This window comes from Furipterus horrens, unplaced genomic scaffold, assembly GCF_987537825.1.
Source record: "Furipterus horrens unplaced genomic scaffold, mFurHor1.1.pri manual_scaffold_10, whole genome shotgun sequence".
Classification (NCBI taxonomy): Eukaryota; Metazoa; Chordata; class Mammalia; order Chiroptera; family Furipteridae; genus Furipterus; species Furipterus horrens.
Window position 1 is genome coordinate 59,858,515 of NW_028327180.1, and position 15,770 is coordinate 59,874,284.

Sequence of the window (15,770 nt, forward strand, 5' to 3'; positions counted from 1 at the left end):
GACTCACTGCCCGCCTGACCACCTGATCAGACATAGACTGGCTAAGAGGGCCCTGCCAGGGGGTTTCCCTGCCACAGCCTTGTTTATCTCTCCTGGCCTTGGTGGAGAGCATGCTGGGAAGGCCACAGCTGGGATACCCAGGGGTGAGGGTCTCCAGGCCTGCTTTCCAAGGGCCCTTTCTTGACAGTGTTTCTCCCTGAGTCCTCCGCCCTCCTCTGCAAACCCCACCGTCCCAGACGTGCCAAAGTCAGCTGGTCCCATGGGCAGCCTGTTTCTGTCCAATGTGTAGATGGGAAGCTCCTTGAGTCTTCCAGAACAGGGCTCCCCGGATCACAGGGCTTTCCTTGTGTACCCTTCACCACTCAGCCGGGGACACCGGAGCACTGCGTATAGGAAGCCCGGCTATTGGCCCAGTCTGCGGGAGCTGTGCGCTCCCCTGTGCTGCTGAGTCACACCATGGGCCCGTGCGGGGCTTCCTAGAGAATGCTGGGGCCTGGAGGGGGTTACTCCGGGGGCTGCAGGCTGTCAAAGTGGCAGAGTAGGGATAGTCCCTGGGAGCCAGTTTGTTCTGGTCGGTGGCGCAGGCCGAATGACTGCGGGCCTCCCGGCTGAGGGCCTCTTCGGTCCCCTCCCTCTTGTGTGAGGCGCCCCGCGGCCGGCTTCGGCCAGCGGAGTCACGGCCACGCCCGGGCCTAGGGCGGGACCCCGGCGCGTCCTTTCCCCCAGGGCAGAGGCCCGAGTCCAGATCTAGGTATTGGAGTGCGGGCCGGCCTCTTGAGGTCTCTGGTGCAGCCGGGGCAGTGCTGAGCTGGGTCGTGGAAGAGGCCCGAGGAAACCCGGAGGAATGGCAGAGGAGGCGACCGCTGGGAGGCAGCGCGCACTAGGCCGCGCCCCCAGGAGGCGGGGCAGGCTGCCGGCGTCCCTTACAAAAGCCGCCAGACCGCAGCTCCGGCTCCCCGCCCGACTGCAGCGCTCAGCCGTGGGATGGCGGTGCTCACCGTGAAGGCGTACCTTCTGGGCAAGGAGGAGGCGGCCCGCGAGATCCGCCGCTTCAGCTTCTGCTTCAGCCCCGAACCCACGGCCGAGGCCGAGGCCGAGGCCGCGGCGGGCCCCGGGTCCTGCGAGCAGCTGCTGAGCCGGGTGGCCGCCCTGTTTCCGGCGCTGCGGCCAGGCAGCTTCCAGGCGCACTACCGCGGTGAGCGGGCCGGGCGCCCTCGGGGCGGCGAGGGGCCCCGAAGCAGGCCTGCCTGCGGGCGGGTGGCTGTCCCTTCGCTCTCGACGGGCTCGGTGACGCTGCGGGGGGTCTGCCCTGGCCGCTCCCTGGGTGGGCAGAGGCCCGCGTGGGTCCCCAACGCAACCTCGTGTGCCTAGTTGGGACCAAGGCCGGCTCTTGCGGGACCAAGGCCGGCTCTTGCGGGACCAGGCACTGTCAGGCTCTCCCGTTGGAGCTCAGGCGTGATGGTTCCCCTCCCCCCGCCATGATGTGGCAGATCGCGGCGAGGGAACACTGGGCCGTCCTGCCGGCTGGCGGCGGCCCTGGGTGGTCAGGCGGGCACTCAGGTTACACTGACATCGGGCTGCTGTCAAATCGGCCTGCGAGTGGCGGAGGTGGGGGGTTCAGACAGTGCCCCGGAAGGGCCTGCAGGGCTGGAAGGAGTGACGCAGGTAAACAAGTGTGGGGGTGCGGGGGACTGGGCTGTGCGCCCGGGCGGCTAGGGGCGGAGCGGTCGGGGACCTGCCACAGGCCAGGCTGAGCCCAGACGTTATCGCACTGGTGGTGGGCAGAGGAAGGAGACCAAAACCTTCTGAAGAGTCGTGTGGAACTGGAGTTCCGGAGCCAGCCCAGGGCCCTGACTGCGGTGGGGGAGGCGGGAGGCAGGCTCTGGGCGGGGCAGCGCTGGGACCTCCCTCCAGGCCCTCTCTTGGTTGGTTGTTTATTTTTGTAACAACTTTACTGAGCGGTAATTCACAAGCCATACGATTCGCCCATTTAAAGTGTACAGTTTTTAGCTTTGTCACAGGTTCGTGCAACCATTATCATAATTTTAGAACCCTTTCAACACCTTGTAAAGGAACTCTACTCTTTAGCCATCCTCGCAATACCCCAGCCCTAGGCAACCAATCTACTCTTCTTATTATTATATTTTATTGATTATGCTATTACAATTATCCTGATTTTTGCCCCTCTCCACCCAGCTCCCCTCACTCCCTTAGGCCATCCCCCCACCATTTTTTATATCCATGGGTCGTGTGTATAAATTCTTTGGCTTCTCCATTTCCTCTGTTGTACTTTACATCTCATGGCTATTCTGCACCTACCTGTTTGTACTTCTAATCCCCTCACCTCTTAACCCATTTCCCCACACCCCTCCCATCGGGAACCATGAAAATACTCTCCTTACCCATAATTCTATCTCTTCTTGTCTACTTAGTTTTTTAGATTCAGTTGTTGATAGTTGTGAGTTTGTTGTCATTTTAATGATTATAGTTTTGATCTTCTTAAATAAGTCCTTTTAACATTTCATATAACAAAGGCTTGGTGATGATGAACTTTAGCTTCACCTTGTCTGGGAAGCACTTTATCTGCCCTTCCATTTTAAATGAGAGCTTTGCAGGATAGAGTAGTCTTGGCTGTAGGTCCTTGCTTTTCATTACTTTGAATACGACTTTCCAGTCCCTTCGTGCCTGCAACGTTTCTTTTGAGAAATCAGCCAATAGTCTTATAGGGACCCCTTTGTAGGTAACTCTTCTCTTGCTGCTTTTAAGAGCCTCTCTATATCTTTAACCTTTGGCATTTTAATTATGATGTGTTTTGGAGTGGGCCTCTGCACTCGTCTTGTTTGGTACTATCTGCACATCCCTCGCCAAATTAGGGAAGTTTTATTTTTTTTTAAAGATATTATTTATTTATTTTTAGAAAGAGGGGAAGGGAGGGAGAAAGAGAGAGAGAGAAACATTGATGTGTGGTTACCTCTCACATACCCCCAATTAATGACCCGGTCTGCAACCCAGGCATGTGCCCTGACCGGGAACCAAACCAACAGCCCTTTGGTTCACAGTCTGGTGCTCAATCCACTGAGGCACTCCAGCCAGGGCAAATTAGGGAAGTTTTATTTCATTATTTTTTCAAATAGATTTCCAGTTTCTTGGTTTTATCTTCTCCTGGCACCTTTATGATGTGAATGGTGGAACGCTTGAAGTTGTCGTAGGGGCTGCCTTGTTTTTTTTGGATTCTTTTTCCTTCTTGTTCTGATTGGTTGTTCTTTGCATTCTTATTTCCAAATTATTGATTTGAGTCTCAGTTTCATCCACTCTACTGTTGTTTCCCTGTAAATTGTTCTTTATTTCAATTAGTGTATCCTTTATTTCTGACTGGATCTTTTTTTAATGCAGTTGAAGACCTCACAAAGTTCCTCGAGCATCCTTATAACCAGTGTTTTGAACTCTGCACCTGATAGACTGCTTCTCTACATTTTGTTTAGTTCTTTTTCTGGAGTTTTGACCTATTGGATGATGTTTGACATCATTGGATGATGTTTCTTTGTCTCCTCGTTTTGGCAGCCTCCCTGTGTTAGTTTCTATGTATTAGGTAGAGCTGCTTTGACTCTGTGTCTTGGTAGCATGGCTTAATATAGTATGTGTCCTGTAGGGTCCACTGGCACAGCCTCCCCTATCACCCAAGCTGGGTACTGGAGGTGTGCCCTTTATGTGTGCTGAGTACACCCTCTTCTTGTAGTTGAGCCTCGGTTGCTGTTGGCAGATCAATGGGAGGGATTTACTCAGGTCAGTCAGCTGCAAGGACTGGCTGTTACCACTGGCCACCAACCTCTGCCCTTCATGGAGGATTGCTGTGCAGGGGCAGGGAAGTGGTGCTCCAACATGTTCTGTATCTGTCCACTGGGTGCACTGGCCCTGGGGTTTCCCAGATGGTGCAGGCCAAGGTCAGCTCCCACCTGTGTTTTGCCTGGTACCACCCTGCCTGAGCTGTAAAACAACCTGAGATGTCTGTTGCTTGTGCTGGGCTTGGAGATTCCCAGGCAAAGCCAAGGTGTGAATCTAAGCTGGCTGCTGCTAGTGTCAGGCCTTGGGCTTACTCTGGCCAGCTGTGGCTTGTTTAATAGTATTTAGGAAGTTTTGAAGCATGAGCCAAGATCAGCCATTCATATGGAAAAGCAGCTTGAGTGGGCCCATAAGTTGGGTGTGGTGGAGTGTCTGGGGTTCTCAAAGGGGGGTCAAACAGTGTTAGCCAGGTTGATGGAGTCTCAGATATCACATCAGCTTGCAGGCTCTGTGTTGGGAGGATTTAGCACAGGACAAAATGGCTTCTGCTCACCTTGATGCTAGATACGTCAGTTTCTCCCTGTATACTATTGGTGTCTTTCAAGCTGCTACTCCAGTGCTGGAGCTCAGAGAGAATGAGTCTGTGTAAGTGAGTCTGTGTGTGGATTCTTTAAGAGGAACTGCTTCGTGCTCCAGCAGTTTCTTCCACCAACTCAATCCCTGCTGGTTTTAGCAGCCAGAAGTTGTGGGGACTTACCTTCCTGGCGCTGGAACCCTGGGCTGGGGGGCCTGATGTGGGGTTGGGACTCCTCGCTCCTGAGATATACCTCCTGAGTTTTTATCCAGCATGTGGGTGAGAGACCTGCTTGTTCTGCATCTGTGCCCCTCCTACCAGTCTCAATGGATGTGGTTTCTTTAATTCCGTAGTTGTCAGACTTCCATTCAACTTGTTTCTGACAGTTCTGAGTGATGGTTCTATAATTTAGTTGTAATTTTGATGTGGTTGTGCGAGGAGGCATGTCACTTCACCATCTTAGCCAGAAGTCTACTCTTTCTCTATTGATTTCCCTTCTGGACATTTCATATAAATACATAAATGTAAATGCACAATATGTAGTCTTCTGTAACTGGCTTCTTAGCCTATGTTTCCGAGCTGCACAGTGTTGCCGCAGGTGTTGATGCTCCATTCTTTTTTTGTGGCTGAGTAATATTTCGTTGTATGGACATGCTACGCTTTGTTTATCTGATGGTTGTTTTTGCCTTCTGACACTCCCCCTGTTCTTATGGTCCATGTTGCATCTGGTGGCCCACACATCTGACCCAGCCTGAAGTGTAGGCTGTGGTTTGACCTGCAAGGTGGTACTTTGAAACCATTTGAGCCAACATCTAAAAAGGAGACCATACGATCCCATAGTCTTAGCTTCACCGAGGGAGGAAGCAAGCAGATGTATTCATCTAATTTATTCTCTTAAACCACAAGAGGCCCATGGCTCTTGGAGGGGCTTGGTTTCCCAGGAGCAGGTCACAGGTGGGGATCTTTCACAGTTCAAGATGGGCCAGGGCCTGGCCGGATGTGAATGCAGGCAGCACCTGTGCGAAGGGGCAGCTGGTCTAGCATCAGAGCAGCAGGTAGGTAGCCAGCTACTGCTAATGCCTCTGCGCACAGGCACTGCCCCCTCTGTGCGCCAGGACCCAGGTTGGAGTACGTGCCTTCCAGGCCGCGGCAGAGTGGATGGGCAATCTGGCTCCATGGTGCTGCAGTCACAGCCCTCGAAGTGCTCCTTCAGCACTGTTTTCAGCCCTTTCCCGCAGTGGCTCCCCGGTGAGAAGCTCGGGGTGCTCATGTGCTGTCTTTTAAATAATCTAGATGAGGACGGGGACTTGGTTGCCTTTTCCAGTGATGAGGAACTGACGATGGCAATGTCCTACGTGAAGGATGACATCTTCCGTATTTACATTAAAGGTAAAGGGCTGCCCTGGGGGGCTGCTGACAACTACAACTGGCCAGCTCAAAGTTATGGAGAAATCCCCCCAGTGGAGAGGCAGGGCACTGCGGGCTGTGCAGACAGTGGCATGATCATTGCTGTGCTTGGCCTGAGAAAGGGGTCCATGTCTACCACAGTGGGTAGGGGCAGAGGGTCTCTGGGTTCACTCTTGATTGTGCTCAGACCAAGTACTACGGGTTGGGGGCAGCTTTGGAGGTGCTGTGAGGTTCATTTTATTTTATTTGTTTATTTTTAGAGAGAGGGGAAGGTGGAGAGAAAGAGAGGGAGAGAAACATCGATTGGTTGCCTCTTGGACACCCCAAATCAGGGACTGAACCCGCAACCCAGGCTTGTGCCCTGAATGCTCAACCCACTGAGCCGTGCTGGTCAGGGCTGTGGGTTTATTTTAGTGAAGGGCAAGACCAAAGCTGTGCAGACACAGCTCCCTGCTGCTCCTCTCCCACCTGGGCCCAGCATGCCCTGATAATACGGTTGTGCTAGGAATATTCCAGTAGATTCTCAGGTTGCTTTGTTGCATCAATTGAGCAACTGAATTCCACGTGGACTCAGTATCTGGAGAGCAGAACCAGGGGCCTGCTGACTGACAGTGGTGACAGCCCCGCCAGAGTGACAAGGGGGAGACTTGTGGGACCCCACCTCACATCTCTCTGCCCTCTCTACAGAGAGGAAGGAGTGTCGGCGGGACCACCGCCCACCGTGTGCTCAGGAGGCACCCCGCAACATGGTGCACCCCAATGTGATCTGTGATGGTTGCAACGGTCCGGTGGTGGGGACCCGGTACAAGTGCAGCGTCTGCCCTGACTACGACCTGTGCGCCAGCTGCGAGGGGAAGGGCATGCACAGGGAGCACAGCAAGCTTGCCTTCCCCAGCCCCTTCGGGCCTCTCTCTGAGGTGAGTAGGGCCTCCCTGCTGGCCAGGGTGGGCATGGGGTGGCCCTGACCCAGCACCTCTTACCCTTCTGCTTCCTTCTCCCCAGGGCTTCTCTCATAGCCGCTGGTTCCGGAAGCTGAAGAATGGGCACTTCGGATGGCCTGGCTGGGAGATGGGCCTGCCTGGAAACTGGAGTCCACGCCCTCCTCGAGCTGGGGACTCCAGCTCCAGCCCCACGGCAGAATCGCGTGAGCCTGGGTCTGCTGGCTTCTGTAGGGGGCAGGGGAAGGGCCACAGGGCTGGAGGGTGGGCCTTCCCCAGGATGAATTCCGGTTGTGCTGGGGGCTGGGCTGGGCACTTCCTGGCCATTCAGGTTATTTGATCCTCACCAAACCCTGCTGAGTACTGTCTTTGTTTTACAAATAGAACAGGTGCCTAAGTGCCCAAGGCCACTAATTCACCTGCACTGAATGTAGACCTGGCCCCAGCCTGGCTCAGTGCCCCTCAGAGTACTTGCATCTCTGTAATGTGCTGCGTCCTCTTATGTTAGCTGTTGGGGAAAGTCAGAGACATATTAGGTAAAGTCTTTAAAAACATAGTCACAAAGTTAAAAACTACACATAGCTTGCATTTTAGATTTTTGGATTCTGGTTTTATTGCCCTTACTGTGTCCTTTGATTCACCGCATTTTGGGACACAGGTGGGGGATATTTGTTTGATTTTGAGACAGTAATGTATCTAGGATGTAGCTGTTATTTTATACTGTGTGTACTGAGCCCCTCGTGGGGTTCTGATCACCAGGATTATAGATGAAAGGGGACGAGGGGGCCTAGAGGGTGGCCTGGAGTGGGAGGGGGAGAGGAAAGCACTGGGGTGCAGGAAAGGCCCCCAGGATGGGGAGGGCACATGGGGTGAAGGTCATGGTACTGCTACAGGTATCAAAATCATTGAGAAATGTGCTCTGAGTTCAACATTGTTTTTTTTTTTTTTTTTTTTTTTTTTTAAATCAAAGCTTCTGGTCTGTCGGAGGATCCTAATGTGAATTTCCTCAAGAACGTAGGGGAGAGTGTGGCAGCAGCTCTCAGCCCTCTGGGTAAGTGTTTGCCTATCTATCCTCTGATACCTGTGAGGCCTTTTGGTGACTCAGTGTGTGAGTGGTTTCTGCAGCCTCCCCCCAGCATACCTCAGGAGAATGGGGACGCCCTGGAGACTGGTTAGGGCTGGTTGCCTCAAGTCAGCTTTCACCAGCGTCTGTGCCACAGGCCACTTGAGGCTGGATTCCCTGACAGATTTTTGAGCTTGCCACACAAGTGCAGGAGAATAAGCCAGCGTTTGGTTGGAATGATCCTAGGAAGGGAGCCTGGCCCATCAATTTGTGCCTGTCTGGCCTTTGGGAGAACAGTCCTGCATTTTCCCCTCATGTGAGCAGTTAGTTGAGATGCTTTTTCTTTTTTCCTCCCTCTTTTTTGCAACTCCCAGGCTCTCCTGGTGCTGCCTGAGTGCTGAGTTTGTGCCAGTGCTGGGGAGCAGGGAGTGGTGGAGGAAGGGCCTCTCTGTGGCACCCGTCCCTAGTGCCATGGGCACAGAGTAGGTCTCTGGGTGAGTGACCTGCAGCATGTGCCCCCCCTAGCTGTGTGACAGGCGTTGTAACAGAACCCTGGGCTGCTCCGATTGAAACAGAACCCACAGGCTGTTTAGGGGTCCGATTGCCCGCCGCCAGAATCATAACTCTGAATACCAGAATTTGGTGAAAGGGAAAAGAATTGTTTATTTACACAAAGTCCTGCCTCCCCCTCCCAGACCTGGCCAGTCTTACGGAAGTCAGAAACACCGTTTCCCTACTTCCTAGGCACAGTTCGGCTTTACCAGTAGCTGCCAATCACTCAGTTTTGATTGGGGAGGTCCTTTCTGTGCTGTGGTGCCCTCCAGCTCTCAATGCAGGACCTCCTTGATTCTCAGCCTCCTTGCAAACTGCCTTCTTCCTGCAAACCGCATGGATCTCCTCTCCTTCTCCAAGCAGCCTGGCAAGAGCCTCTTCTTAAAGCCGCCTGGAGACCCCTGCTCCAAGCCAGATGGAGGGAGCCCACAAGAGCCAGAGAGTGAGGGCGTGAGGGCCAGAGAGAGCCTGAGAGAGAGAGCCTCGTAGAGCCAGAGCCAGCCCAAAATATGTCGGCAGCTGCTTCTCTCTTCCTCCCTGCCTCCTCTCTCTCCCTGCGTCCTCTCACGCAGTGGGTGTTGCAAACAGTTCTGACCATTCACAGAACCCTACGTAGGCTCTGTCTGCTTCTTCCCTACCAGCCCACAGTCCAAGATTCCTCCCATCCACTAGCTCCAGGCATGCAAGGGCATCCTGAAAGCTGCTTCCTGCTGCCTATCTCCCAGCCGAAAACTCTGGGGTTTGTTTTTGGACTCCCCTGTTTCTGTAACAGCGTGAACTCTGAGACTTTTGAAAGCACCCACTGTGTCTGCTAGTCTGGATGCAGGTGCTACAGTGCTAGGCCCTATGGCAGTGAGAATCAGTTTAAAAAGGTAACTTCTGGCTCAAGATCACCACAGATCCATGATCTCAGACTAGAAGAGACTGATCTTTGTGATTGCAGTGGCAGGAAGTGTCCCGAGTTGTATCCAATGTCTGGAAGAATACTGATAAGTGGGTGTCCACACCCTGCCCACCACCCACACTGTGGCTGGCATACAGGGAATGACTATCATCGCCTTCTACCTGAGGCGCTGCCACTCACGCTCATCCTGCCCTGGATACAGCTATGCAGCAGCAGTGACATCTGGGCATTGCTGCTGCATGAAACAGCTCAGACCTCACATGGTTTCCATACTGGAGTTTAAAGGCTTTTGAGAGAATGAGGAAAAGACAATTGATATTCTTAATGCTTTTCAAGGAGCATAAAACAGCAGTCACATTATAATCAGGAGATAAGCTGTGTTAAACCCTGCCTGCCACTCATTTAAGACAGAGTGAAGGTGAGTAAGTAGAATTTTGAGAGCTAGTCATCCCCAAATGGGCTGTGATTAAGGGCCATGCGAACTGCTCTTTGGAAGATAGTTAGTAGACAGCGGTTCTCAAGCTGGCTGAGCATCAGAATCACCAGCAAAGGCTGGCTTGTTTTTTAAAAAAATTTTACTGATTTTTAGAGACTGAGAGACAGACATTGATTTGTTGTTCCACTTAGTCATGCAGTCATTGGCTGATTCTTGTCTGGGCCCTGACTGGGTATCAAACGCTCAACCTTGGCATAAGGGGAAGATGCTCTAACCAAGTGAGCTTCCTGGCCAGGGCCAAGGCTTCTTTTTTTTTTTACTTTTAAATATATATTTAAATGTATGGAAATTTTATTAAAACTACTGATTCTGAAGAACGGTCCTTCACTAAAAGAATGAGATAACCTGGGAAGTCACAAAATCAAACAAAATTAAGTTGAGGTTCAGGCAGGGAGCTTGACAACAGTGCAGGTCCCTGCCCACCTTCTGGATTCTGGTATATGACTCTTGGGGAGGGCTCAGGAGCCGTGTGCTCTGAAGGCTCCCCAGGTCATTCTGGGTCACACTTGCTGTTCATCACAATACCATCTGAGCTGAGTGTGTTTCAGAACTTGATCAGGATTCCCCACTCAGGGCACATGGGCATAACTTTGGAAGTGCTCAGAAGTCTTTGGGGAGAAGGATAAAGGCCTTTTCATATCTTTCAAAGTGGGTGGAATTGCTTTCTGCCAACTATGGAGGAGCCTACAAATGGAGAAAAGTTGCAGTAAAATATGCTTTTGAGTAGTTTCAGTTGAGAGTCATTGGAGGAACCAAGGAACTATTTTCTTATGTGGAACTAATAGTGAGGATGACTCATGCTATTAACTGCTCAGAAGGCACTGTTCCCAGGACAGGGCCCGAGGGGAGTAAGCCAGCACCACCTCCCAGAGGGCAGGCTGTGTGTAGTGAGTCAGCAACTTTAAAACCCAAGGCTATTTCTTAATAGCTGCTGTGTGAATCAGTGGGTCCACCAAAGTCCAGAACTGTTCCCTGGCTTGAGGTCACAGTCTCTGACGTGGACATACAATAGCAGGGCCTCCCTTCTCATGAGGTGCTCCATGAAACACCATAACCGCCACTCTGCAGGCTTGGAGGCAGCAGAGCACAGACTGGCACAGTCTTGTAAGCTCTGTAGTCTCCGATTCATTGTCAAGTCTGTAATCTCTGATCCATTTATAGAAGAGTCACGTCATTTACCCACTTACTTAAGTGAGAAAGTCCATGGCTTCATGGTACTGTTCTTCCAAGTTTTCTGTTTGCTTGCACCTTTCATAATAAAGTTAGAGGGAAAGGGCAAGGAGAAAAACAATTTAAGTACCCTCATTGCAGATGAGGGTACTGGTAGTTAAGCCTGCTCTTATTTCTGCTGGCTCCTCAAACTTTGCTAAAAGAACACTAAAGGGATGAACAAGTCTAAAGCAACATGGACAAAGAATAAGGGAAATGAATATCATCAAAGTTGGGAAGACGGGAAATGGATGGAGGGTGTGTTACTCACCTGGAGGCAGCTGGTGAGAGTTGGGGCCTGCTGCCAGCCAAGAAGGCCAGGGAACCAGGGGTGGGTTGAAGACCCCAATGAAGGGTCATATAGAGACTTCAGGGCCCTGCTCAGCTGTCTGATGGTTCTTGGCAGGACACCTGGAGCACTGGATCCAGGAAAGCTGCACCTGCAGACAGCAGGGGCACAGGGCAGGGGAGGCACCAGCCTGAGACTCAGTGCCATGAATGAGCAGTAAGCCCACAGGGGCTGAGGGGCCTCTGCTCAGGAGACATTGTCTGTGTCAGAGTTGCATCCTGCAACTGTGCCATCTGCAGATGGAGGCTCATGACCACACAGAGGGTGCTTCCTGTCAGCCTTTTCTTAGTGTCTCCCTAGGGTCAGACAGCCATGGGTTACCGACCATTTGAGGAAACCTTCAAATGTGAGAAAGAAGGAATTTGGGGAAGGATACGTAACAGGGGAAGAGAATGTTAACATCCTTGGCAAGAGAGAATGTTCTTGGAAATTTTAAAAATAATAGCAAAAAGAAAAAGAGACTTCAAAAGAAGGCTTAGATTTTAAGCTTATCTCAAGGAAACACTAAAGCAAAAACATATAGAGGCAGGAGAGAAAGGCTGAGAAAACTCAAGGGAGGAAGTGAACAGGAATACAAGTGTTGTGCACTAAGAACATTAATCACTAGCTTGAAAGGAACCTCCGAGTGCCTTGTACAATGACTAATAAAGACCCTATGCCAAAGCTTATCATTGTCAATTGACAGTGATAGAACCTGTGGCATAAAGAGGCTCCTTGGACTCCTCAGGTTAGAGTAAAGGCCTGGGAATTCAAGGAGCACAACATTGCAAGCTAGAAGACAGTGGCACAAGCAAAGACTTCAGAAATCTAAGCTAATACAGTTTCCAACCTAGAATTCTATATCCAGCTAAAGTAGTCAGGTATGGGGGCAAAACAGAATTGTCTGGTATGCAAAGGTGTTGATCTTTACCTGAGCCTGAAATCTTTCTGTGGCCAAAATGAAGAAATAAACCTAGAATGAAGCAACAGGTGTGCACCAGCAGGACCCAACACAGGAGGGAGACGGAGTTGCCAGAAGGAAAAGACAGTTGGGCTCAGTGCCGAAGCTGTGCCTCTGGCCTAGAGCTGCCAGGCTCGGTTGGAGCCTGAGGCCGGCACCCTGGGGGATGGCCTCTAGGGCAAAACCAGAACTGGTGGGGCAGCTGCTATTGCTGAACCTGTTGGAGGGTATGGGGAGAGTTAGCAAATAAAATGGTTATTAATGCTACAAAAATAAGATATCTTTACAAGGAAACGAGTCCACACCTCGGTCCAGCAAAGGACAATATATAGTGGCAGTAACATTAAAAAAAAGTTTTTTTTAAACCAAAAATTAAGTCTTTGGAAGGACAGGGAAAGGGGAAGTAAGTGTTGATCTTCTTGAGATAGAAATAAACAGTAGACTTGAGCAACCAAGACAGAAAAGGCAGCGTGTTTTGAAAGTTGTCTCCAGGGTGAGGCTGAGCTCTGTGACTAAGCTGTGGGCAGGCAGTCCTTTGAGAAATTAAATTAATTAAAAACAGCACTGGTGATTTGCCCTCCCCCTCAGCATGTGCCTGGGAGTGGGAGGGACTGGAAGTGGCCGGGCCTGCCTCTGCATCCAGGGCTGGCCACCTGCCTAAGCAATATTTCAGTGTTTCTATGCATGGTTGTTGCCTCGCTCGGCCCTACACACAGCATGGCGCCTCCTGTGGCCTCAGCGCCAGCATGGGGGTCACCAGTCCCAAGGGCTCGGCCCCGCCTGCTGTGCCCATCTGTCCTGCATGGTTAGGGAAAACAAGTCTTCTCTCCGCTCTTACTGGCTCTGAGATTAATGTTTTTAAACTGGAGGAAGAGAAAGGTGCTGTAAGTTTTTCTAGAAGCCAAAAAGATTTGGAACCAGGGTTTTGGGAGCATTTCAGCCCTCAGGATCCTGAAGGTCAAAGAGGACCATCCACTTGCGCTCTGGCCAGCAGGCCCCCTCCTGGTCTGCCTGTGTGGTGGTGTGGCCCCCAGTCTAGCAGATGCCAGCATCGCCATCCTCCACACTTGTGGGTAGATAGGAAGGCGCTTTGTAAGCTGGCAGGGCCATGCTCTGAGGACTTAGGGGCTCTTGCTTCCTCCTCGGCTTCTAGGCATCGAGGTGGACATTGACGTGGAGCACGGAGGAAAGAGAAGCCGCTTGGCGCCCGCGTGTGCGGGCAGCGTCAGCACAGTAGACAAGCACAGCTCCTCGGGCCCCAGCACACCGGATGGTGGCATGGGTGGCGCAGCGCAGTCTCTGGCAGAGCAGATGGACAAGCTAGCCCTGCAGCCGGGCACCCAGCCCGAGGCAAGTCCCTCCACACTCCGGCCTCCGCCCCACATGTCTCTACCATGCAAAGTCATTCTGTGACCCCCCCCACTAGCACCTTGTAGAGAAAAATGCTCCCCTAGCTCCCTGCTAGTCTGCCCGGGTTCCCCCCAGACCCAAAGCTGGGTCAGAGAGGGCCTGTGTGCTCACGGGGCTTCTGTTACAGGAGCAGATGGAGTCGGGTAACTGCTCCGGAGGAGATGATGACTGGACTCATCTGTCTTCGAAAGAGGTGGACCCATCTACAGGCGAACTCCAGTCTCTACTGATGCCGGACTCTGAAGGGCCCAGCTGTCTCAACCCCTCCCAGGAAGGACCCACAGGGCTGAAAGAGGCCGCCCTGTATCCACACCTGCCGCCAGGTAAGGGATTCAAGCAGTTTTGCATTTCTCCCTTTATCACCTGCCTTTAGCATACAAAAGGATGCTGTTCTCCACTGTGGGGCTTGTCTGTAGACATGAGAGAAAAGTAACAGTTGGCTTTGCCCTCTTGTGTGTATACTGACCCCTTGTAAGCACAGCTAATGTGAGTGATTTCTAAACCTTAACATCTAATACTGAAGGCAGACGTGACGTAGTGGCAGCACTGGCTTCGGCACTCCAGTCCACTGTCAGTTTCTTTATGGAGAGTGCTGGCCAGACAGGGCCCAGCTGAGGCTTCTGGGGAGCAGGTGGTGTGGGAGGCAGCAGCGCCAGGTGAGGACTGTGGCCGCCAGAGAGCACATGCTGATTAAAAGAGGGAGCAGATACTCTGCTCGGTTCGTTGCTCTCACCTGGCCCTGTTTGTGAGAAAACCCATCTGTGAGCCAAATGTGACCTTTGGGACTCAGTGACTTCTCTGTCTCAGAGCAGGAAAGACAAAGGATAGCCAGTGGCCCAGAATGATTTTATCATTTTTATAATGGTTGTCTAAAAAGTTAAAACCTGTGAAAATCAGATGAAATCCAAATTTTAGTGTCCATAAATACAAGTTTTCTGGGAACACAGCTTACTTACTCGCTTATGTATTGTCTGGCTGAGTTTATGAGGCTGCAGCAGAGTGGAGTGGCTGCAGCAGACTGAGAGCCTGCAAAACAGTTCAAAACCTTCGTTCCCTGACCTTTACTGGGCGCTTATTGGCTGATAGGCCGCTGGCACCTGTGACTTGCACCTGGGCCAAGGGATTCCCCCTCATAGCTTTTGTTCCTCTCTCTGGCAGAAGCTGACCCCCGGCTTATCGAGTCCCTCTCCCAGATGCTGTCCATGGGCTTCTCTGACGAGGGCGGCTGGCTCACCAGGCTCCTGCAGACCAAGAATTATGACATTGGGGCTGCCCTGGACACCATCCAGTATTCAAAGCACCCACCACCCTTGTGACACATTGTGCTCACCTGTCACCTGTCCCCTTTCTCATCTCAAGAGTTGTGCTGAGCTAGCATAGTATCCCATGCCTCAGTGAGGGCCAGTTTCTCTGCATCTTCTTTCAGAATCAGGGGTCGGGTGCACAAAGCCATTTAGGGCAGTAGGACAAGTGACACGAGGAGCATTCCAAATGTGCTGGCATCTGAAGAGCATTTCCCGGCATCCCCTGGGTGCCCAGCTCTCATAACCAGAGTGGGCCAGACATATCCTGGGGCAGAGCAAGGGCCCTGCCTTGTGCCACTATTCTCCACCAGTCAGGGTGACACCTGCAGTGCAGATCATAGCCTGCCTACTAGCCTTCTGCTCTTGTTTAAAGTGACTAATAGGGCACTGAAATGTAGTCCATTTTCTGCTAGCAACCTGCTCTGCTTGAGTTTAGCTGGAATGCAGCCACGTCTGTCAGGAAGGACAGGGCTTCATGTCTGGGAACAGAAGGGCTGACTGGAACCGACGGTGGTCACTGAACTCTGCCTGTTTCATAACCATTACAGTCCTCTCATTTCCAAATGTGTCACTTGCTTTTAAAGAATATCCCTTTGTGGCCATTCTGTTGCATATTTGTAAACCATATGTAATTAAATGGTATAAGCACTTTAATTAAAGATGATCCATTTGAAAGGCATATTTATTGTCGGTTCTCAGCAGTTCCTGTAAATCCCCCTCAGTCCCACCAATCCGAAGCAGAGACGCAAACAGAGGTCTCATGGGGGAGGCTCCTGTAACAGACATGTCTCTGTGGTAATATACCAGTTTCAGTTCATAGGATGTCATTGAAGTCCTCGCCAGT

The 15,770-nt window shown here is 51.7% G+C and overlaps 1 protein-coding gene across 1 annotated transcript; it reads left to right on the plus strand.

The window, feature by feature from the left end:
- The first annotated feature begins 945 nt into the window (after positions 1–945).
- On the plus strand, positions 946–15,605 carry SQSTM1 (sequestosome 1). Its single transcript, XM_090290443.1, has 8 exons — positions 946–1,195; positions 5,648–5,743; positions 6,449–6,678; positions 6,764–6,905; positions 7,670–7,750; positions 13,366–13,562; positions 13,750–13,945; positions 14,781–15,605. Exons 1-8 carry the CDS (start codon positions 985–987, stop codon positions 14,936–14,938), a joined length of 1,311 nt encoding a protein of 436 aa, XP_090146569.1. The 5' UTR covers positions 946–984; the 3' UTR covers positions 14,939–15,605.
- Positions 15,606–15,770: the final 165 nt, after the last annotated feature.

Bases quoted from the DNA above. Each gene is read 5' to 3' on its own strand.
- SQSTM1 (XM_090290443.1), top strand. From the start codon at position 985: ATGGCGGTGCTCACCGTGAAGGCGTACCTTCTGGGCAAGGAGGAGGCG. The intron at 1,196-5,647 runs GTGAGCGGGCCG...TAAATAATCTAG, and splicing joins CTTCCAGGCGCACTACCGCG to ATGAGGACGGGGACTTGGTT. The intron at 6,906-7,669 runs GTGAGCCTGGGT...TTTAAATCAAAG, and splicing joins CAGCCCCACGGCAGAATCGC to CTTCTGGTCTGTCGGAGGAT.